Source organism: Vanacampus margaritifer, chromosome 19, assembly GCF_051991255.1.
Source record: "Vanacampus margaritifer isolate UIUO_Vmar chromosome 19, RoL_Vmar_1.0, whole genome shotgun sequence".
NCBI classification, from domain to species: Eukaryota; Metazoa; Chordata; class Actinopteri; order Syngnathiformes; family Syngnathidae; genus Vanacampus; species Vanacampus margaritifer.
Genome location: NC_135450.1, coordinates 14280844 through 14304914, shown reverse-complemented (window position 1 = coordinate 14304914; position 24071 = coordinate 14280844). Strand labels below are relative to the sequence as shown.

The window sequence follows — 24071 nt, the reverse complement described above, 5'->3', positions numbered from 1 at the left end:
ACATGTTATTGACAGCAAATGACTCAAAAATATGCGCATGAATCAGCGCAATAATAAATGACTCTGTGACTCACTCTTTGGTTGCCAATTGGGAGGCGGCTGACATTTAAATATCGAATGAATGAGCACACAAATCTGGATGTATTTGCAACAAGATGGTAGATAAAGACTAGGGAGAAAACTATTATAGGATATGAAAAAGTTGGTCGGATTTGAACCCTTCAAATCCGGCCTCTTCTATGGAATATCGTAAGACCGATATTGAACTTCCAGAATAGTTTTCATAATATTTTCAGTTCTTTTTTTAATCAAACTAATGGAGAACATTTCTTCATTCTTTAACTCATTCACTGCCATTGACGGCTATAGACGTCAAAAATTAATTTGAACTATTTCTATTAGTTGAACATTTTGTCCCACTTTTTTTTTTAAATAAGAGTATAAAAACCTATATTTTTTTATTGTACATTTAGAACAGATATAAAATGTGTGATTAATTGTGAGTTAACTAGTGAAGTCATGCAATTAATTATGATTCCAAATTTTAATCGCCTGACGCCCCAATTTTTTTTTTTTTATTCATTCATTGCCATTGACGACTATAAACGTCAACAATTCATTTAAACTATTTCTATTAGTTTAACTTATTTGTTTCCACTTTTGTTAACAAGAGGCCGGATTTGAACCCTTCCAGAACTTTTATATGTGAAACCCACTCCTATTTGTTATGATTTCTGGCCATCTGAGATGCTCGGTATTCTGTATAACGAAGCAACACCAAAAGATCAATCGACAGAATGCAAATCCTCACCTTGTACTTGGCAGTCAGTTGCTCAGTGGCTTCCTGCTCCTTCCGCAGATCTCCCATCATCCTCTCCTTCTCGCCAAGAAGCTTCTGCTTTTCATCAGCCAGGAGCGATCGATCGCCCCTGATGGCCTCCTTCTCCCTCTCCAGACGCTGCTCCTCTTGCTTCACGTACTCCTCGGCCTCCTTCTCCACCTCCTCCTCGGCGTCTTCGTCCCCATCCGGTTCCGAGTCCTCGCCGTCCAGCCGCTCCTTCCTCTGCTTGCTCCTCCACTTCCTGTGGTTGAGTTGGGCCCTCAGCCGAGCGATCTCCCTCTGGAACTCTCGCAGGAGAGCGTCTTTGGGGTCCTCGTTGACCCGAGGCTGGTTCTGGATGTTCTTGGCTCGGTTGGCGTAGCGAAGAGTGGTGAGGGTTTCGTCGTAGTGTTGGGGGGCGGGGCCTAAAGTGGCCACCATGACCGTCTTGGCGTTACCGCCCAGCGAGTCCTGCAAAAGGCGGGTCAGCTTCGAGTCCCGGTACGGGACGTGGCCGCTGCGGCCGTCCGCGAGGGCAGAGATGACGTTCCCGAGTGCGGACAGCGAAAGGTTGATCTTAGCCGCTTCCTTCAGACGCTCCCCCTGGACACCCGTCTTGGCCTGGCGCTCGCTGCCGGCCAGATCCACCAGGTTGAGGCGCCCGACCCGGATGTGCTTCCTCCCATCCGGACCAGGTTGTCCGCACTCCACGGTGATCAGGAACAAGGCGTGGGACCGGGACGAATATTCGTTCATGTCGGTGGCCGCGACCGCCCTCGCTTGGTTTCCCACGTTCATCACCTCCTCGATCTCCTTGATACTCTTGCAGACACAAGAGGTGAGGTCCGGGACGTAGACTCCAGTTTCCGGACTCTCTCGAAGCTCCAGTCCCCGGGCGTTGGCGTGGTTGGGATCCAGGAGATCCCGGATCTCCTCGCGATAGATCTCGAGGTAGGACGCCCGTACCAGGTACTGCTTATCGGACTGCGAGCGTGAGATGTGCGTAAAGATGTGGTCAAAGGCGTTGGGTATCACGCCCCGTTTCTCCGGGTCCAACCACATCCCCTGCATGGTGTACGTCTTCCCAGTCCCCGTCTGTCCGTAAGCAAATATGGTACCGTTGAACCCGGCTAGTACAGAATCTATCAGAGGCCTGACGCTCTCGTCGTACAGATCCCGTTGTTTGGAATTGGCATCGTAAACAGCATCAAATGTAAACGTTTTCTGGGGTTCGCTTTGCGACGCTCGAGGATTCCTGAGGATCACCTGTCCCAGTCGCAGGTCCATCTGCACGATGCTCCCGGAGGGACCATTGGACTCCTCTTTTCGGTTCAGGGGTCGACATCGAACGACCACCTTAACCGACTCACTGCTCTTATTCTTTGACATGGCTGGCGTCTTGTTGTTACCAGTCACACAATGACAATAAAATACAAATAAATAAAAAAAACCTTCCTGGCTACTAGCTTTGTGTCACCATAGGCTTTCTTCTCATTAATAAAACATTCAGCACGACATGAAGATTTCTTCAATTAAATAAATGAGCATGGTCTTGTATTTAACAGTGCAAATGATAACATGCTATTCTAACGTCTCGATTGCCCTGACTGTCTGTTAAATTAGCATAAATGGTATCAGCTCTCACGCACTGGCTCGACGCTTCCTTCCCGCTACGTGTCCACACATGAAGACAAAAAAAATCCCACCGTGTCAAAGATAAAATAACCGATATTGCGCTCATATCTTCTTTTTTTTCCACGCCCAGGGAATCCACATCCTACAGTCCCCCCGCTCAAAGATGCTCACAGTCCGGCGCGCGGGTGTGGATCACCGAGAAACACACACACGCGCGCGCGCACACACGAACACGAAAACGCACGCACACAAACATTCGAGCTCCACGCCCCATATCACTGCGGAGTAGAGCAAAGCATTGTGGGAAACGTAGTTCATTAGGCAGCAGTTTGTTCAAGGTTTTCTCTGAACACTATATGTGCATTTATTGGTTTGTTTGAAACCGTTTGCGCAATATTAATTAGTCGGAGTATAGTAAGTATAAATACTGTGTAATATTGCAATGTTTTTTGTGTCAGATTTTTAATATTTAATAGAAGTGGGCTACCGTAAGTTTGTCGATATCTAATAACGAAGAAAAAAAATCTAACTAACACGTAACGTGGTTATGACAACCTCACCGTTACATATACAAATTCTCTTCTAAAAATATGTCAGAATGAGGACGTGTAAAAATTAATAATTACAGCCATTACTTAACCACGGTGTAGTTCAAGATACTGCCCAATATTGACATCTAGCGAGAGAATAGTAGAATACACTCTGACCTACAGCTAGTCAGTAATGTCATGAAAGGAAGCCAAAAGATCAAGACTCATGTTTCGTTTCGTTTTGTTTCTTCAGGTACATTTGCGGGTGACGTTTGGGGATTTTCTAATAGGAACAAATACTGACAAAAACTGATTTCACTGGTGGAATTTCTAGGTGATTCACTACAGAGTGGAAAGCCCCAACCACATGAGGAATTCCACATTTGCATTACAGATGTAAAGCATATAGGTATAAAGAACTTCACTCTAAATATTATTCAGTTAAAAATGTATTGGTTTCATAAACTAATAAATGAATTGACAGTTACCTAATATGTTTATTTTTGATTCAAAAATAATGATCATGATAGACCTATTATGATTAAATCAAATTTTGTACGGGAACTTTTTTTTTTCTAAATTCAATTTTCCTCTTTAATCCCAGAATGCGTTCCTGTATAGCCTACACTATAAAATAATTGCAGAATAGATTAAAAGCAAAGCAGCATAGTTTGACAGATGTGTCTTCCAATTTTAAATATTACCATCTGTGAAACCATCAATGAGCGTATCCTATCCCACTGTTACTCAAGCAGTGCTTGACGATGCCCGAGGGCCTGTGTAGCTAGCTGAAGAATGTAGTGTGATATGGACAATTTCTGAGTTCAGACATGATTTATTGGTGGAAGAAAAGATCAGCCGTGGAGTTCCAGCTAGTGAAGATAAACAAATAGAATAAACAGAAATAACACTTTTACATTTTGATTAGCATGTCATTGTGGGTTAAATCAAAGTAGATGTGATGCTTTTTCTATATACATAATTTCAATCCTGTCTAGATTTAGATGGGTTAAAATAAATAAATAAAACAAGTAGTCCTTTTACTGCTCCCGAATTCATACTAGGGAGTTGACATTGTGCTTTGCCTGAGGAAAATCAAATTGATCAACATTTTACAGCAGCTGCATTTCATAGAATGTGTTTTTTCTAAACCAGTATCACATCCTGATACAAAAAACTCGTGCAGCATAAAAGCCTCTTGCTAACTTTTCACAATAAAAAAAAAATATATATATATATATATATATATATATATATATATATATAAATGTTTTTTTTTAAAGCAATGTTTGCATATTTGATCAAGAACATGAACTCGTTCGTAGGTCAGTTTATCCGCCAGCCTTTTTGTTGTATTGCCACAGCAGCATAACATTGGCTTCTTGGATGACTCTTCCCTTGACAAGTCTGTACTTGGCCGTGGATGACATGCTCTGCATTCTTGGAGGAGAGCATGGAAGCGAAAGAGGGGGGAAATTACTTTCAAATCCAACTCGTGACGATCTATTGTTATTGTAATAAATATAATGATGCTTGCAATATTAGTGCGTGTAAAGTTTAAAGCGGATGAATTACCATTTAATTTCAAGAGAAGGGGACGTGGGGAAACGCCCGTAAACGCAGAAGTACTTAATTATGACATCACTTTGCCTGACTCACAGCTGGGAGAGTCACCGCATCAGTTTCCAACTTGCCATGAAAATTGACTCACCCGCACTCAGAGAGCGCCGCGGAAACTAGCGTCCATTTTGGATCGCCAGACATGTTTACCCATTGAAGTTAACGAGGGGCTGAGCCTAAATGTCTAAGCGCCTGGCCCAGTGCCGTTTGCCCTTTCTGTCACCATAAGACACGCCCCTTCAAGCATGTCAGAGAAAACGACCAATCAAATTTGGGATCACTCTTGAACGACAGCCCTGCCAGCAAATCGAAAAGGTTTTTTTTCTGACAGAAGTGGGCGAGCCATTGTGCGTCTGTCGTAGGGTGTCGCCGTGCTGACTCCGATTCCAGAGACGACGGCGGTCGTCTTACTTTAAGTTCCTAATCTTTCCGGAGGGGAAAAAAACAGATCACTAACTTTGCAGAGTCAGTGAATTTGTTACACTTTCACCTTCAATTTCTATCCGAAGGTTTCTCGGTTGAGCTTGAGGCCGGACACTGGAATGACGGGGTGTGCCGAGAATTTGAATTAGCTCGCCGTTAGTATGAAGAAAGAGTGAGTCGGGGTAGAGAGAGGAGCCATTTTGTCCCGACTGTGTAGGAGAAAAGAAAGTGGAAAAGAGGAATCGTGCTGGAGGACCTCCCGTTGTCGCTACCTTTTCTCGCGCTTTCAAGAGGGAAACAGTCGGCCTTTTGGAATATCGCTTCTCTGACGCGTTTTATTTGGTGGTGGTATTTAGCCAAGTAGCTCGCCAAAGCTAATCAACAAATCCCAGGTTGTAAACTGTCAAAATCGGGGCAGTTGGTCAGGTTGACGTAAGGAGCTGGCTTCAGACTTCACATAGACGTGTTAGGAAATTGCTTTTTTTGTGTGTGTATCAGCGGGTACATACTCAACAGTTTTCAATGGCTAAGAAGACGTACGACTTGCTATTCAAGCTGCTTCTCATCGGAGATTCGGGCGTGGGGAAGACCTGTGTGCTGTTCCGCTTCTCTGACGACGCCTTCAACACAACCTTCATCTCCACCATAGGTAAGCAAGAGAAACAAATGCAGGATTTGTCACGTCCATTTGCTTTTTTTTTTCTTTTCCTTTTTTTTTTTATTGTTGTTGACTGACATCTGGTTAGCTAACCGCGCTGTTAGCATGCTGCGGGCTGCCCAGGCCTGCCCGGGTTGACAGCGAGACAAGTTGTGCAATTTTGTGCCAGCTATTAAACTCGAGTAACCCCTTCTCGAGCGGACGGGGCCGTTATTAACACGCCGTGAAACTTGTTTAGGTTACGCGTGACTGTTGGGCAATGTGTAACTCGTTGAGCTGTCATTTTTGACATCGCAAGCTAACGAGGCTAGTGGGGGGCAACGGGGCCGTACTTACTTTCTCTCCACGCACAATTCCTTTAACGTGTTTACGATAAAATGACCTTCCCGTCCTTGTTTCTTTGTCGGGTGATTTTGGTAATTATTTTTTTAAACAAAAACCAAAGCACATAAATCTCGTCCTTCAAAACATACTATATTGCCATTGAGCTGTCAGTATATTATATAAGCAGCAGTGCCATATCGTAGCTAATGCTTTATTATCTGCAACGTATTCGTTGCTTGACGTTCCTGGCATCACTAATGGACCACCCAGGATTCCATTAAATACAGATGACACATATACAGCACATATGATTCTCAAGTATCTCAAAATGATTGATTTTAGTCTCTACTCAAAAGGAAAGCCATGAACCCTTTTATGTCATCTACAAATATTAATGCAACACGGTCTCTCGGTCTAGAACACTTATTTTTTTAAATAGGAACAATTTTTGCCATGATGGCCCATTGCATTTTCAATATTAATTTGTTTAGGAGAAATAACTAACTTCTCTCCCTTCCCGCCATGCCTTAGTGGGAGTCCACTAAGGAACCAGGCACAATTCGTCCATTTAAAATCCTCGTACGTACGTCACTTATTATGTCCAAAAACAGCCATCAATTGGCACCTAAATGTATGTGGACTTCTTACTTAAAAGAGAATGAGGAAATGAGAAGCTTACTTTCAATTTCTCTCCTCATGTCGGATCTGGTTTTCTTTCATAATAATAATAATAATAATTAAGTGAGATTTATATAGAGCCTGTCAAGTCACACAAGGATGCTTTAAGCGTTGAAAAAGCTGCATTCCACCTTCACACTGCTTGAGGACGTCGCAGGGCACCAGCTTGGAGGAGATCTCAACGTTGGCGCTACAGTGTTGAAAAAGTTGTCAAAGTACGCTGCCTCGTACCTACATATACATGCTGTGGTAGCTTTAAATTGTAGACCTTTGGATACTATATAGCAAACGTGCTGAATGATATCTCTCATCATGGGGAAAAAAATGATTAAATGTCAGAAATATTCACCAGAAATCCATTTCTCATTCTGATTGCTGTAGTAGTTGGCAATTGTAGACCACTACGTCATACAGAATGAGAAAAAAAAAAGTCAGAATTGCCCGCAACTAGTAAATGCAATTTTTTGTAAAGGTTATTTCTAAAGAAAGACTGTGTGACTCCCTATAATAAACATTTTTTATTGTTAAAAATAAAAGCTTTTTTTTTTCTAGTTAGCAGCATAAGAGAAGGAGAAAAAAAAAATCATGTTACACATTACAAATTGTTTGTCATCCCCTCAAACCCTGCCTCATCGAGGTTGCACATCTGCTTTTAAAGCAAAACATTATGTAACATGAGCGCTGCTAATCAAGCTAACGTGATGTCAAATTAGTTCGGGAGGTTTGATTAAGAACATTTATGTTGAGACGGGCTGTTTGAATACTTTTCAATAACATTAGCGACTGATTATTTATGAATTAAAATAGCATTGGAATGTAAAAAAGTACATTTCAAGTTTTGTCCCAATACCCCCTCCTCCATTTTGAAGCCAGTTAAAAAGAAAAAAGAAAAAAAAAAGCTGTTCCTTGCCAAAAAGTCTTACAATTGTAGGAAACTGTAGTCACCTTTTAGGCTGGTAGTTCGAGCATCATATTGCTGCCTTCACGAACAAAAAGGACGACAATGGCGGCTGTACCTCCTTTTTATAGAACCTCACATTTTTCATATCAAGCCACACACTGTCCTGGAACGCCATTTGGGCTTTCTTACCGGCACTCAATGCATGACTGCTGACTCACTTTATGTGAGGTCACCTATTTAGAAAAAAACCCAACACTATTATCTCACATATACAGCCGGATCACAGCTAAAGGTCTATACTTGACACCGAGATACAGCGGCACTTCTCAAAATACTCCTGTGGGAACCCCCCCCCCTCCTGGCTTTAGTCACTCATCCTCATTTCAAGGCCTCCGAATAGCTGCTTGTCTCATTTAGTAGCGGCGCTGTATCTTTTAGAATGCACAATACAGAAGAGTGCATCTTTTAAAGTTGAACACAATGTGTTACAGGATACCGGACCTCCCCATGGGTTCAAAATTTGAAGCGGTTTTCTCCATTAGAAATAATGGAAATTGAGCTAATCCGGTTCAAGGTCAACCTGTCACTATAATTTAATGTTTTATTGACTGTGCACACACAATGTAAATAAGTTAATTGAAGTTCAATACATCTTCTACATCAAACTAAGAACAGCGTACTTTTTTTTTTTTAATTGACGTAGACCTGATCAATATTGTACTGTACGACTTGAGCCGTTTTTCCTTCTTTGCCATCACTTGTGTAGTTGGCTCATGGTGCCACGCACAATCAGATGTGAATTTTCACACTCCTATTTGATCACTTTCAAAATGGCACAAGCTTAAGGATGTTTACATTTGGAGGTTTGATTGACTTAACTCTAAAGCACTTTCCAAGGCTGTCATAATTATTAGAATTTTTTTGGATGCACCTCCCGTTAACCTTGAAAAATATTTGGCTTCTTTCTCTACCCCATTTTTTTTAAAAACCTAACAATTCCCCTTCCGCCCTCTCTGGGGTGTGCATAATACTCAATGAGTCACTCTTTGGCAGCCGCTTCCTTCATTATGCCGTGGCCCCGCCCCTCAAAGAGCACAGCTGTTTCTTGAACTTGTAAACCGAGCGCCATCTTTTTTTTTTTTTGCTTGAGCTGAAGTGACAGCTCAGTTGTTTGGACGGGAAAGTAGCACTTGTGGGCCAAAAAGTCATCCGTTGTCCCTCCTGCGGCTTCATGGAGAATAACAGCAGTCGTCCAAAATTGAATTACTTTGCAAAAATATTTCTATTAAACAGTAGTGAATGTGTTTCTTTTATAGGAATAGACTTCAAGATCAAAACTGTGGAACTACAAGGAAAGAAGATTAAACTACAGATCTGGTGAGTCCACACAAGTAAGGTTGGGGGAAATGGGAGTTATTGACGTCCATCAAAAAAAAAAAAAAGGCCAAGATGGTGGCAAAGGACTGCTTTTCTCTTATTTAGTTCTCAACCCCCCCAAAAGGATCCGATGTGACTGCAAAATAATGCAACTTTTAGGTTGGTTTAATATTGAATGAATCTCATTCATGTGATATCCTAAATGTACTTTTCAAAAACAGTTCAGGAAGTGAAAAGCGGAACCGTTTTCACATTTTTATGCATTTGCTTTGCTTGACCTTTAACATTCCACTTCAGACTGCTGTTTCGGTTCCCCCCCCCCACACGTTGCCCCCGTCGTCAAATAATGACACTCAATTGATGCATCATCACATCACGATCATATTTGTGGTCTCAAAAATGTATATATTTTCTTCTTCTGAAATCTTACTTCATCCTCGATTAGATGAACGTTAGCAACATTTCCATCTCCCGGGGGGAGCTCGTGTAGACGTGCGCGCGCGCGTACGAGTTCCAACGTGATTTGTCAGATGAACACAGCGAGGTGAAGGCATTATTGGAATGTGAAGCATAATTTATAATAGTCTTTTTTTCCCCCCCCTTATTCTTATCAAGAGTGTTCTTGTGGGACATCTCATCAATATGACGATTATCTGCATCTAGTGTGATAAATAGTCAAATATAAAATACGACGGGGCGTCTTTGTACATTTTCACAGTTGCTGCATTGTCATCCATGCCACACACTTTTGTAGATTGAGCCGCTTGCTACTTGCGGGCAGGAAGTGGTTGTACTCGCCACACCTTGCAATTGATTCACTTCACACCCTCATTCATGTTTACGTTTTTTTCATCCACATATTCTTACGTAACTACGGGTGCCGCTCTGGTATATGCCAAGTCACACACACAACTGTGCCGTTTCCGGTTATTGTTTGCTTCATCTAGGCCGCACTTGCACCTTTGCGCCCCTCAGGCTAATTCCACTCACGAAAGTGCCGGGTATCGTACAGGTCGCTTTCGCCGGAAGTTTGAACAATTTTTATTTTTTTTTTAAATGCCCGCGAAATTCTTAAGATTTGCAGACAAACTGTTTGTGCAAAAACATTTTTTTTTATTTTTTAAATTGCAACATTACATTTTTTTTTTAGCTCACAACAATCATAGAAAATGCCCTCAATCCTGGAGGGACTGTTTTTTAGGGCTGGATTCACAAAAATTCAGTTCAATTTTGATGATTTTTTTTTTTTTTTCGGTTCACTTGGTCCAATCTTATATTGATTCATTATGGAACATAAATTCTTCTTAAATAACAAGGACATGATTAAAAAAAAAACTCTACAAACAGTAAATATAAATAAAAAAATTCTGAATTGTCATAAAGTGCAATAAATTAGGTCTTTCATAAATATAACAGTAACTTTCAAGAAAACTAAGATACAAAAAAGATTTGGCCTTTAAAATTCTATTTTGTTGTTTAATTTATGGGGGTTAAAAAGATGAAAATAATCAATATCAATTATTAAAACCCAGCCCTACTGTTTTATATGATGCTGTATACAATTTCTTGCTGTTTTCACATTTGGACAATGAGGGGTTATACATTTGGGAAGAGAGGGTCTTAAATTTGATGGCCTTAAATCTGCCGATCTACCGTGATGTACATAAAACGTTTAACCCCGCTAATGGATATTAAGTTTTTTTTTTTTTTTTTTAAATAAACAAAATGTATAACATGATAATTAGATTGCTGTTTTGTCGAAATGTCTGCCAACTGCCAAGCAAGTCAGAACTGAGAATGACAAAGTGATTAGCACCCGAGGAGACGTCATGAAGGTCATTCCCAGATCTTCCTATTTTACATCATTTGTCACAAAATAATTTCTTCTTCATTTATTCATCTATCTTTACTGCTTTTCCGTGAGATGGTGGAATGTATTATAAAAGTTTCTTTCTTTTTCCCCCACTCGTGTGCCGTTTTCAAATGTAAAATGGCTGCCTCGGCTAACGAAAGATTTGGGAAGCGGGGAACTGACGGAAATATGCCATTTGCGTGCGATTGTTTGTGCAGGGACACGGCGGGCCAGGAGCGCTTCCACACCATCACCACCTCCTACTACAGAGGCGCCATGGGCATCATGCTCGTCTACGACATCACCAACGCCAAGAGCTTCGAGAACATCAGCAAATGGCTGCGCAACATCGACGAGGTGAGATCGCAGCCGTTTGTAGCACGTTTCCTTTCTGAATCGAAATAAGCAACAACATTTAATTATATTTTTTAATTTTTACTTAATTTTATTTATCTTTAAATAAATCATTATTTTATTTGCAGCATGCGAATGAGGATGTTGAGAGAATGCTACTAGGCAACAAGTGCGACATGGAGGACAAGAGGGTTGTACCAAAAGCCAAGGGAGAGCAGGTGAGATGGAATCCAAATTTATAATATGAATCAATAGGAGTCAACTAGAGTCGTCATACACGAATAGCAGCCCGGCGTGTCGTAGTCGGAAGTAGCGGCGACCTTTGCTTTGGGTAAAATCGGTGCGACCCGACCGCTGCGCCGCACTGGAGATGGACGGAGCCATTTTATTTTTGGACAAGCGCCCCCTTTAAAAAGGTCAGCGCTCCTTCTAACTCGCTCTTCCTTGTCGCCCGCGCAGATTGCGAGGGAGCACAACATTAGGTTTTTCGAGACCAGCGCCAAGGCCAACATCAACATCGAGAAGGCTTTCCTCACGTTAGCAGAAGACATCCTCAGAAAGGTGCGTGCGCATTCCCACTTCGGAGACTTTTTAACTCTTTGACTGCCAAAAACGTTAAATAACGTTTAGTAAAATCCTATGGAGTACCAAAGACGTTAAAAGACGTTTGTTTCAAAACAGAGGTGAAACTAACCATTTTCTATTGTTGATTACTGAAAAACGGAATAAGGTAGAAACAACCTTTTTTTTCTGATGAAATATGGAGTCCAATCTTTCATTTGGTAGTACGTGTGTTTCCATAGTCCAAACACATAATTTTCTGTGGACCTTGAAAGATCAGTCAAAATGCTTAAATCGGCTGGCACCCACGGCATCCCTTTTCTGAAAACGTCTGGCAGTCAAAGAGTTAATATGCCGTTGCGGCATAACCGCAAAATGCCGCTTCACCGTGTTTGCTTTGGGTTCCAATTGTGGCATTTCCCCCCTCCCCTCCCAGACGCCTCAAAAGGAGCCCAACAGTGAAAATGTGGACATCAACAACGGGAGCGGAGTGACGGGCTGGAAGAGCAAGTGTTGCAGTTGAACAACTCGCACCCACACACATACACACACGCGCACACACACACGCACGACACCCTCTTTCTCTTTCTCTAACGTTTAACGCTCTTACCCTCTAACCCCCTCTCAAGACTTTTTCTTGCGCACTGACACTCTTATCAGAATAAAACAATAAACCACTTCATCCATCTAACCCCACCGACCCCCCCCCCCCCAAAACTTTTCCCACTCGCCACCTTTTGAGCTCCACTCATGTTTCCTCGTCGTTTTGTTTGAAAGTTTATTAAAAAAGAAAAGAAAAAGAAAAACGTTGAAAATACAAGCTCATATTTGTAATATTTTACTTTGCCTGAGCTCAGCCCCAATCGACCCCCCCCCCCGTCCCCCCCCCCCTTTTTGGACACTCATTGTCAAGTGTTTTGCTCAATTACAATTTGTTACCAAGTGACAGAGGTGTGGCGAGCTCCTTTTGTAATGCGGGGTTTCTTTTGTCCTGTGCCTTATATGGAAGACAGGGGCGGGGCTGTGTCGTGGGCGGAGCCACATCCACCCCGTTGAAATTACACTTTACTAAATCGTTGTCGGTTTGCGCTTCCCGCGCGGAGTCAAACTGGCGCAGAAACGTTTGAATTTCTCCTGCAGCCAAGAGAACGGCATTATGTCCTCTTTATCGATGTCTCATTTTTACCTGTATGATTTATTTTGACTTTTTTTTTTTTTGTTTGTTTGTTGTTGGTTTTCTCTCCCCAATTTGGGTTACTGTTTGTTTGTTTCCTGCATGCAGATTTCTTTGGGTTGGAAGCGTTTCTGTAACATGTAAGGTATGCCACTGGGTAACTTTGGGCGGGAGGTTCACAAGTTCTCTTTGGAAATTCAAACAGTTTTGCAGATCCATTAAAAATAAGCTTGTTTAAGTTAACTTGTTTGTCTTTCCTGGCGTGTAGTTTCCTGTGTCAGGAAATTGATCAATCGGACCAGTTTCTATTAATTGTGGCTTTGCCCTGTTGGTCCTCCTCATTTCAACATAGTTCCTTGGCACCAAAATGGCTCAAGATGGTGCCGAAGCACTACTTTTCTGTTATGTAGGATTTGGCACCATCTTGTGGCATCCTAATTTCCCTTTACACCACCTGTATGGCAGCTAAATGCTAATTAAAACATTGCTTGTTAATGGTGACTGTGACAGTTTGAACAAATTAATTTAGATAAAAATAAACTTACTTTAATCACTATTATTTTTTCCAATTGCAACTTCAATTTGTGACACACCCCTTCGAATACAATGCGGTCTGTTTGCTGCATATCGTTAAACAAAAGTAATCAATATTAGTAGGCTGGATATCAAAAGTCTAAGATTCGGCCCAGGAAACTAAAATTTGCGTTTGGTGATGGCACCGTGTATTGAATTCTAATGTGAAAAACCCTTGCGGACAAATGCAAATATACAAGTATAGTAAAAAATTAATGACCATTCAATGCAAACAATAAAAAAATCTCAATTATTCCCATACAAAAATGTTTATTCAAGGCACAAATTGAAATATTCATTGACAAGAAATGCCTTGAGACGTAGAGTTCATTTGTCTGAAATCGCATGTGGTTTGATTGTCCTGAGGCAGGTGTGCAAAAATGAATGTAAAACTGAGCCTCCTACCAGAGCAGGTTGTTGGGGTTCCTGGCAAGAATCTCCAATGGCTTGGGCTGAGTTGCATCCTCGTTGGGTCCCATCAATTAAAAGCCTGACCGGTACAAAACAGGACCATCTCAATCTTTGTGTACACAAGTCAAAATTCCTTAACTAAATAACACTGATTGCATTATAAATAGAAAATAGTCGAATCCATTCTTGGTATTGTACCATATAAATTGGTTTGATATGTCAAAAAGCCATGATGTACTATATGAAAGTGCTAACGTGCAAAATTGGCAATAGCAAATTAACTTATTTAATATGAAAAAGCGTTCTCAATTACAGACAGCTTCATTGATTAAAACTACTGAACGCAGGAAATTGAATTTCGAATCGCTACTGCCACCTGTGGCCGGAAAAACAAACTGCATTTTCTCCTCTTCACGTACACGACGTGCAGATGACCACACATCCGCACAGAGGGCAGGAAATTCGAACCCGAATCCAGTCTGAAAAGTAATGGCCAGAGGCTTGCAGGAGTTTCCATTCTAACGAGCTAAGGTGTTAATCTACCAATTAAAAAAAAAAAAGTTTAAATTGTCAAATAAAAAACTACTGTAAAGATATTTTGGGGTAAATTGTTACACAGTCTAGCATTAAAGTGCTGTCAGTGTTTAATGTATTTCAAGTTGGCCAAAACGCATGTAATGCATAAAATAATTGCTCACAGTGACTAATTAACACCATCAAACACTTTATCGAATCGATTCTTTCTTTGAGCGATTATTTTATACGACCGTTTGATGAACATATCATTAAAGCAAATGCAATGTGAAACCACAGGAATGGCTAATACTCACCAACTCTGCTTTAACGGTCAATTGACGCAGTCCGGCACTGGCAGTCGGCTCTAAATAAAAGTTAACAAGTAGGCGTTTAAGTATCGAGACCATAGTAGCGATATTTAAGATGGAAACTTTATAATAAAAAAAAAAAAACACCTCGAGCAGTAACAGACATTTCCTCCCCTTGAGTCCACTGGCTACTTCCGTACACCTGCCCACAGGCGACTCTTATTGGCCCATACGGTCACGTGACCACACGACCGACCACACCAGTACGTCAAAGATCATTAGCGAAGCAAGAGCAAACGCAGTCACAACAAGGTTGCGTTTGGTACCCACGTTACATGAAACATGCTTCATTCTTGACATTCTTTATTGATTACCCTTTTCCCCAACATGTAACCTCTCAGGAGCAACAGTGTACACACACACAAAAATACAAATGTCATTCTTGTGTGACAACACAAAAGCCAGTGCAGAAGGCCAATTTAAAGACTTAAAAACTACATTCAAGAGATCTTTGCTAAGCACAAATGTACAGAGGGAAGGTTATGGAATAGTCAGTTACTCTCAGTAAGCTGATGTTTCTTTGACAAGATGTGGGCGAAAAAACGACTAAACGCTTATTTAGTGCTTTGAATGAGACAAAACTATCAACACTAATGAGTGAAAGGCAGCAGCAGTGGACATTGAAGAGGGCCTGCCCTTAGGGAGGAGAAAAAGAAAATCAGTGACAGGGAAAAGAAATATTTACAATTGTGTACAACTTCATTTATAAATATAGGTATAAATTAGAAAATTAAAACAAAAAGCTACTATAGTTCAATCAATGGTCTACTTCTACAAACACATTTAATGCCAGTCTGATAATTAACTCTATTTGGTGAAAAAATAAAAAGGCACCGCAATGAAGAAATGGAACAAACGATACTTAATTATCTACCAGTCACGTCACTAAGGTCCCAGTTGCGACAGTCAAAATATAAATTAATAACGTTTCAATGCGTACCCACACTAAAAGTGAACAGTTGGGATTTTGTCAATAAATTAAGCACTTGAGGAGCCAATAAAAACAAAATTAAGGGCAGTTGATGCCAAATTGTGTAATATGGGGTGAACGTTAGCCGGCATGATTCAATTAGAAAAAGCGTTCGCTTGACTTTTTGACTATTAAAAAAACGTGAGCAGTTCTTATTACACGCACACTTTCAAACACCAAAGTGTCACTACGGGGGTCCGAGAACGCTACACGTAGACCAGATCTCGGCCCTGAGCCGGCGGGCCGTCGGGGGCTTCCTGCTCGGGGCCTTCGGAATCGGCCTCGTCCTCGTCGAGGCCCTCGTACGCGATGGGCTTGGGGCAGCTGTACGGGTGGCCGTTGTCGTCGAAGAAGCGCCGGAAGGTGAACTCGTAGAACGCGTGCTCGGGGTGCTTGCCGTTGCGGAACCAGCAGCCCGTGTCGCCCAGGTCGTCCTCGCCGTCGCTGTCGCCGCTCCACAGCTTCTCGGGGTCCACGGGGTCGAAGTTGGACGTGTCCGTGGAGTGGGCGATGGTGGGGACGTACGGCGCCGCCTGCTGCCGCAGGTCGCTGGAGAAGTCGATGGTCTTGAAGAAAGGGTGGGCTTTGATTTCGTCGGCGCCGTTCCTGCCCAGCCGGTCCTCGGGGCCGCGGCACAGCTTCACGATGAGGTCCGAGGCCTCCGGGCTGAGCTTGGCGGGCGGGGGGATGTGCAGGGTGGTCTTCCAGCTAATCACCTGGGTGGGTGGCAGAGATAAAGTTCCCTCAAAACAACGCAAAACTCAGTCATTAATAGCCCAATTGTGGTCTGATGAGACTTAGATAAACTTACTAGGTTGAGATTGTGTCAAACAAATTTATTGCTCCCTCAAAATACAGCCATTAACTCATTTGCTCCCATAAACATATAAAAACGTTCCATTTTAAATATTGTCATGGTCCCAAAAACGTATTTATATGTTTTTTTAGAATGTTTTTTTTTTTATTTTTTTTATGCTAGAGCATACAGAAGGCTTCGATGCAGCCTCTGACCTGAAGAGGTTCGCGTAAAGCAATGGTAGTTATTACAAAAAACGTCCAGCAGGTGGCAGCAGAGTATAAGAGATCAACCAGGGCCATTTCGCAACAAGCTCTTTTCCCCAGTGTTTTCAACAGATTTGTGAATAATGATTAAACTTAGCTATATTTTAATGCTAATTGCTGCAAAACGGAAACAGATCAAAATATTTAAAAAAATCCTGATGAAAGAAGAGGCTCTAAACTTTCTTTTGGTAGGTTCCATGTTTTTATAGCAATAGAACAAAATATTATGTAGGCTTTGCAAAATCTGTCAAAATCCAGTAAAATAGCCGAGAGTGAAGGGGGTTGCTTCAGTGGAATGGCTCATTGGCAACAAAAGTGAGTACACCCCCCTAAGTAAAAAAATGCCCAAAGTGTCAATAGTCTTTAGGTCTGGAGACGTGCTTGGCCAGTCCGCCCTTTTTTACCTTGGGCCTCTTTAGCAAGGCAGTGGTCATCTTGGAGGTTAGTTTGGGGGTTTTAATAGCTTTATTTGGAGTCACACCATTTGAACAAACTAAGTACGTTGGTCTCATCAGACCACACGACATGATTCCAGGGCTTTAGCTATTACTGACTACATTTGGAGTTATTTTCATTGTGTCATTTCCTTGAAATATCCGCAGGGGTGTGCAGACTTTTGTGCGATCCCGCATACGGTCCACGTACCTTCAGCTGCGTCTCCAGGGGCGTGGTCGCTAAGAACGGAGGCTGCCCGACCACCATCTCGTACAAAATGACGCCCACGCTCCACCAATCGCACAGCTGCGTGTAACCTGCGTGACAGGGCGGACAACCGCCGTCAATCGGACCGCAAAAGGCGCCGGGAATTGCTTCTTACTGACCGGTCCTGAGCAGAACCTCGGGCGCGATGTAGTTGGGCGTCCCCACCAGCGAGTGGGCCAAGCAGCGCTGGTGCTGCCGGGCCTTCCTCCTCTCCAGGGGCTTGAGTCGGTCCGTGCAGCGGCAGTTGGTCGGGTCCTCCCACTCCTTACTGAAGTCCATGCTGTCCTGCCTCACGTGGTCCCCTGCGGTCCAAACACAATCGTGACCAGTCCGCAAAAAAAACCCGGACTGATTTTATCGGACGGGGTCTACTAACCGCTCTGGTAATACTTGGAGTCGTGAGTCCACCGGAACCCGGTGCAGAGGCCGAAGTCGGTGAGCTTGATGTGGCCGTCGCGGTCGATGAGGATGTTGTCGGGTTTGATGTCGCGGTGGATGAAGCCCATTTTGTGCACGCTCTCTACGGCGCAGGTGAGCTCGGCGATGTAGAACTGGGCCAGCTCCTCCTTGAAGATGCCGAGCCGGATCAGGAGGCTCATCATGTCCCCGCCGGGGATGTACTCCATGACGAAGTACAGGTTGTCCCGGTCCTGGAAGGAGTAGTAGAGACGGACCACCCACTCGTTGTCCGCCTCGGCCAGGATGTCCCGCTCGGCCTTGACGTGGGCCACCTGGTTCCGGAGCAGCACGTCCTTCTTGCGGAGGGTCTTCATGGCGTACAGCGCACCCGTGTCCTCTTTCCGGGCCAGGCACACCTCGCCGAAGGCCCCGATGCCCAAAGTCTTGATCCGTTTGAACATGCACTTGTCCATCTTGGCCCGCTTGAGCCGGATGTAGTTGGACTCCTTCTGGCAGAGCATCATGCGCATCTGCTCCTGGGCGTCGGACGACAAGCCCACCTAGGCGGCCCACGGGAAAACCAGTGAGCAAAGCGGACGGAAGAAAATGCACATCAGCACGCATGCAGCTGTGGTTAGAAATGTGGAGGGGGAAAAAAAGGCATTCGTTCCCTTGCCGATTTTTTATCAATCGCGATTCCGTATTATTTGTGAGAAGGGATTTTGTTAGAGTCAATGGTTTGGCTGAACATTTTTTTAATTAGGGTTGTTCCAATCTGATTGGAAATCGGGGCCAATCACGATGTCAGCTGAAAAAGATTGGATTTTTTTTGACATTTTTCGAAATTCATGAGTTAGGGTTGTCCCGATCCAAATACATGATCGGAAGTTAAATTGATGCTATCTGAAAAAGATCGGATTTTCTAATTTTATGAATATAGAAATGAGGGTTGTCCTCTTTGACTGCCAAAAACGTTAAACAACGTTTAGTAAAATCCTAGGGAGGAGTGCCAAAGACGTTAAAAGACGTTTGTTTCAAAACAGAGGTGAAACTAATCATTTTCTATTGTTGATTACTGAAAAACGGAATAAGGTAGAAACAAACTTTTTTTTTCTGATGAAAGATGAGAGTCCAATCTTTCATTTGGTAGTATGTGTGTTTCCATAGTCCAAACACATCATTTTCTGTGGACCTTGAAAGATCAGTCAAAATGCTTAAATCGCCTGGCACCCACGGCATCCCTTTTCTGAAAACGTCTGGCAGTCAAAGTGTTAAAAATCTGATTTTCATTCCTAAATGATGGTTGTCCCGATCCAATTACGTGATCGGAAATCAAGGCCGATCATAGGATTTTCAGATGACTAGTGTCAGCTGAAAAAGATCGGATTTTTTAATTTCCTAAATTTATAAATTAGGGTTGGTTTTTAAAGATCGGATTTTAATTTCTAAAGTAGGGTTGGCCGATCCAATAACATGATCAGAAATTGGGGCCAATTATGGGATTTTCAGATGATCGATGTTATCTGAAAAAAAAAATTCTAAAAATTTCTAAATTAAATTAAATTCCTAAATGTTGGTTGTCCCGATCCAATTACATGATCGGAAATCACGGCCGATCATGAGATTTTCAGATGACCTTAAAAGATCAGACAACAATTTTCAAAATGAGGGTTTTCCCGATTTTCTGCAGATCATATCGTCTGAAAAGATTGGATTTGAAAATGTCTCCAATTTCCAAATTACCGATTTCCTGATCAGATTTTTTATTTTTCGGTTGTCCCGATCCGATCACATGATGACTGCTTTTGGTTGAAAAAGATTGGATTTTCCAATGTAATTAGTTTATCCGTTTTCAACGTGTATGTGAGAAGTCGTGGAATTTCACCGATTGCAGGTGGGTGGTCCTAACGGGGGTTTCACTACATTTCGACACAAGAATGCAGCGTTGTGACCAATCAAGCAATGGAAGGAGCATGCCAAGCAAACGTGAGTGTTTGTGTCACAATCCGATATTTTTACCTCTCAGCTCAGCTGATCGTGACGGCAAAGAGAGAAAAGAGAAAGAAGGGCCGAGAAAAACAAGAGCAGCGTGAAAAGGAGCATACAGGAAGTCAAAGACGGGAAAGTTGCTTGATTTGAAAGCAACGGGTTCGATGGCGTCGAGGTTGGCGTTCTCACCCGCTGCATTTCGCTCTCCAGCTGTTTCCTCCTGCGGATCCGCTGCTGATGGTTCTTCAGGATGTTCTCCACGTGTTGCTCCATGAAGAACTTGAAGGCCTGCGGCGAGTACAACGCCACGCGGCCCGACTCGCCCCGGCGCTCCTCGTCCTTCGCGTTGCGCCGCACGGGGACGGGCGACGTCGTGATCTGCTTGTTCTCCTTCTCCGCCGCCGCGTTGCTGTCCGCGCTTTCCGCCGCCTTCTCCGTCAAAGCGCTGTCGTCGTCGGCGGGGTCCGCCGCGTGCTTCGCCGCCGCCCCTTGGTCGTACGCCGGAGGTGACGGCGCCGCTTGCTGTTGGAGGAGGTGCTTGGGGTACGGCGGCGGGGGTCCCTGGTAGCTGGGGACCTCGGCCGCCGCGGGGGCGGGGGGCTCCGGGTAAGCGGGGGCGGCGGGAGCGGGCTGCTGCATCCACGGAGGGTGCGTGGGGGCCACGGCGGTGTGCAGTTCGGGTTTCTGGACCCGCATGCTTTTGACGGGCTGCAGGATGGGCGCTTGCGTGATGGCGGTGACGGTGGTGGCGGACGGCTGCGAGCTGGCCGGGTGGGCCGCCCTGCTGTTGAAGGAGTTGGAGCGCGCCAGCAGGCCGTGCTGCCAGGATGGCGACGCGTCCTGGTTGCCGCTGCCGCCTGATGACGACTGCAGCGGGTTCGGGGCTTGAGACCAGGAATGGGGCCCGATGTTGTACATGTCAAGGTTGTGGCTGTTGCGATTAGGAACCATCATGGATTGAGGGACGCTGCCGCCGTTCACGTACGACGGAGACGAAGCGGGCCCCCCGGCCTGCATTTGGTCGGTGGGGCTGTGCCGGCTGCTCTGGTTGAGCGGGTACGGGGGCGGAGGCTGCCGGCCGCCTCCCGCCATGTAGTCCGCCTGAGGCGAGCCGTTCTGAGACCAGCCCGGCGGGAAGGTGAACTTACTCCCCGCCGAGCTTTGCATGATGATGGGCTGGTGTCCCACAGGGACTGGGCTGATCCCACGCTGGTTCTGAGGCGACGCGGCCGGATAGCCGTCGGCCCAGGACCCCTGGGGCACCGGCGAGATACGAGGCACCAGGTAATCCATGTTGCCCGAGAAGCGCTTGGTGGACGGGTTGCTGTCCCAGGAAGACGCCGACGGCATGGCCCCGCGGTTCGGAGGAGGCGTGACGCTGCGCACCTGAGGCGGCAGGGGAGGGTTGACTCGCTGGCTGTTGCCAGGGTGAGCCTGCGGGAAGGCGGGAGGGGGGCCCGGGCTGTCCGAGCGGTACATCATGGCGTGGCGAGGAGCCAGGGACTCTTTCGAACCTTTCCAGCTGGACCTCCTCAGTAGCGACTGCTGAATGTGAGCAGCGCCTGCGAACAGCACATGAGCTGAAAGCTGAATATATTCTTTACCTGAAATATGTTTTTTAAATGACAGGGAAGGTTGTTCCCGCTGACCTACCTGGCGCTTTGAGGCACGCGGTGCTTGGATTGGCGGCAACCATTTGTTCCCTCATCGAGTCCTGGTAGGTCAGCTTCGCCAAGTAATCGGCAGCTGTCGCCACACTGCGACCAGCAGTCTGCACATATAGGAGGGAGGGGGGGTGATGAAACTACGTTTTTAAAGCTTTATAGTGGGTTAATTTGATCCAGAAAATATATTGATAATTTAACTCCTTTGCTCCCAAAAACGTATAAACATGTTCTATTTTAAATATTGCCATGGTCCCAAAAACGTATTTATACATTTTTTGTGTTTTTTTTTTTTTATGCTAGAGCATACAGAAGGCTTTCATGCAGCTTCAGGCCAGAAGAGGTGGTTTAAAGCAATGGTAGTTGTTACAAAAACGGCCAGCAGGTGGCAGCAGAGTATAAGAGATCAACCAGGGCCATGTTGCAACAAGCTCTTATCCCCAGTGTTTTCACAGAGGCCGATAACCGATATTTTAAGCCAATATTCATTTTCAGTAAAAAAAAAAAAAAAAGAAGGGGGAATTATTGGTGTAATTTTTAGGGGAAAAAATAAAAACTTCTGAAATTAGGTCTGTCATTATCGAAGTTGCTTATTCAATGGATCCATTAGTCGGATTAAATTAGCATTTGTGTATTATGAAAAAAACAGATGACTTTATTCACTACTTTATTAACCAATTTTTTTTTTATTTGTTATTATTTAGTAATATAAAAACAACAAGGGTTTAGGGTTAGGGTTTAATTACTATTAAATAAATTTAAAAAAAGGCGACCAAAAGTTGACGATCTTATGAAGTCAACTAAATGCTATCATTTCGGCCTTCAAATTAAAAAAAAAAAAAAAAAGAAGAAGAAAAAAAAGCATTTTGCCTTCAGATTTAAAAAAAAAAGAAAAAAAAAAGAAAAGCATTTTGGTCGATCCCTAATTTCCTTAAAACTGCTTCTTTTTTTTCTTTTTTTTACAGTAACTTTTACTTTCACATTTGAGTACTAATTTTCTTGTTTCCGCTGCTCCACGCAGGGGCTGCAATCACTTCATCAAAAAGACGCGAGAACTGATAAGAGTTGATGTCGTCTTCATACTCATCATTCCACTTGCCATTCTGGACATTTTTTTCAAATAGTTACTCCATAAACAAGATGCAACTCGTGATTATGAATCACCGAGTTATGCGCAGAATGTGCAAACGTTTTTTTGTACTGACTGAATACAAACACGCTGCTCATACCTCGTCGAACCCGGCAAACGGCGGCTCCGTCGGCATGTGTTTGCCGAGCTCGGCCGAAGCGCTGGCCTCGTTGGCGAACGGCATCAGCGACTCGCGGATTTCCTGCAAAGCCTTATGGTGCGGGTTCTTGGGGTTAAAGCAGCGGCCCTGTTGCCTTACGTCCTCCGGGAGCATTTTCCCGCTAAAGTCCACTTTGGGCGGGTCGGAGGGCTTGGACAGATTTCGCAAACTGTTCCGGATTTCCTGCAACATGTGTTGGCTGTTGCCGCTGTAGTTGCTGGCCGGGAAGGTTTTGGGTCGCATCTGCCGGTAGCCCTCTGGTTTCTCTCCTCTCTTCATGTAAGAGCATGTACGAAGACGATGAGGGGGAGGAAGAGGATGTGACGCAGGTCAAGGACGCAGCCGAGACTCTTGGGGGGGGGTCGGGGTGGTCTTTTTAAAGACCGATATCACATTTGGATCCTGCTGACGTGAGTGCACCGTCCGTGATGAGGCATTCAGAGCATCTGTCATGTGGTCCAACAGGTTGGACAATAGGGGATGCAAGAGAACACATTAACATCGTTAATCAGATGAGCAATAACATTGAAAATTCGAAATAAAATGTTGCCTATAAGTATTTGCCGTTTCAGTAGAAAACCTCCCACAATGTGTATCGTAAAACAAGACCCGTCTGCGTTAGCGTCACTGTACAAGATAAGTGCCTCTACGCGCATGCGCTGGCTTTAAAAGCGTGTTTAACAAATGTAAAATGCATCAAGAGTCCTCCGTCGAATACAAAATACAACAAAATACTTAAAAGTTACTTCGTTACACGCCCAGATATTATCCCTAGCATCGCGGCCTATGTATGTGTTGCTGCTAAGCTAACGCAACAACGACTTGCTGAGTACTTAGCATATTAGCTCGCTACAGCAGCAAATGCACTAATTCGCTTGGCCGCCCCCCCTTTGACAACTCACCGGTGTATGTAACGAGGCTTTTCCCAAAAAGTGTTCTATTGTTGACAGCTTACGATATTGTATCGTTAACGAAGAATGCGGTTTGGACAAAATGTCCTTATTGAGGCGAGCTAGGTGATAGCGTGTGGTGTTGAATTCCTGGGATAGCTGAATGACAAGTACGGCGAAAAAGTTAGATGAAGTGATCGCGGAACTGTTCCGGTTATTATAGAAATAAAGTGAATAAAGGGAACAAAAACTGGGCCACAACCTTAGCGTGTGACGCAACCAATAGATTTCATTTGTGAACTATAAAATATTTCAATCGTTTGAAAACAGG

The 24071-nt window shown here is 43.9% G+C and overlaps 3 protein-coding genes across 3 annotated transcripts in view; 1 reads left to right on the top strand and 2 right to left on the bottom strand.

The window, feature by feature from the left end:
- The window catches only part of kif3ca (kinesin family member 3Ca), a 14978-nt gene extending 12274 nt beyond the window's left edge, over nucleotides 1-2704 (bottom strand). The window contains exon 1 of the mRNA XM_077552213.1: nucleotides 812-2704. Within this exon, the coding sequence (XP_077408339.1) occupies nucleotides 812-2209 (1398 nt within the window). The 5' untranslated portion in view covers nucleotides 2210-2704. The remainder of the gene's footprint in view (nucleotides 1-811) is intronic.
- A 2279-nt stretch (nucleotides 2705-4983) lies between these two features.
- On the top strand, nucleotides 4984-13150 carry rab10 (RAB10, member RAS oncogene family). Its single transcript, XM_077552229.1, has 6 exons — nucleotides 4984-5677; nucleotides 8906-8966; nucleotides 11037-11175; nucleotides 11301-11390; nucleotides 11632-11733; nucleotides 12170-13150. The coding sequence occupies exons 1-6, from the start codon at nucleotides 5551-5553 to the stop codon at nucleotides 12254-12256; spliced, it is 606 nt and encodes a 201-aa protein (XP_077408355.1). The 5' UTR covers nucleotides 4984-5550; the 3' UTR covers nucleotides 12257-13150.
- A 1911-nt stretch (nucleotides 13151-15061) lies between these two features.
- lats1 (large tumor suppressor kinase 1) lies at nucleotides 15062-23927 on the bottom strand. The gene is made up of 8 exons (XM_077552211.1): nucleotides 23753-23927; nucleotides 22791-23296; nucleotides 21551-21668; nucleotides 20087-21459; nucleotides 17886-18468; nucleotides 17629-17811; nucleotides 17453-17559; nucleotides 15062-16461 (listed from the first exon to the last, which is right to left on the bottom strand). Exons 2-8 carry the CDS (start codon nucleotides 23127-23129, stop codon nucleotides 15952-15954), a joined length of 3213 nt encoding a protein of 1070 aa, XP_077408337.1. The 5' UTR covers nucleotides 23130-23296; nucleotides 23753-23927; the 3' UTR covers nucleotides 15062-15951.
- Between the last annotated feature and the right edge of the window lie 144 nt (nucleotides 23928-24071).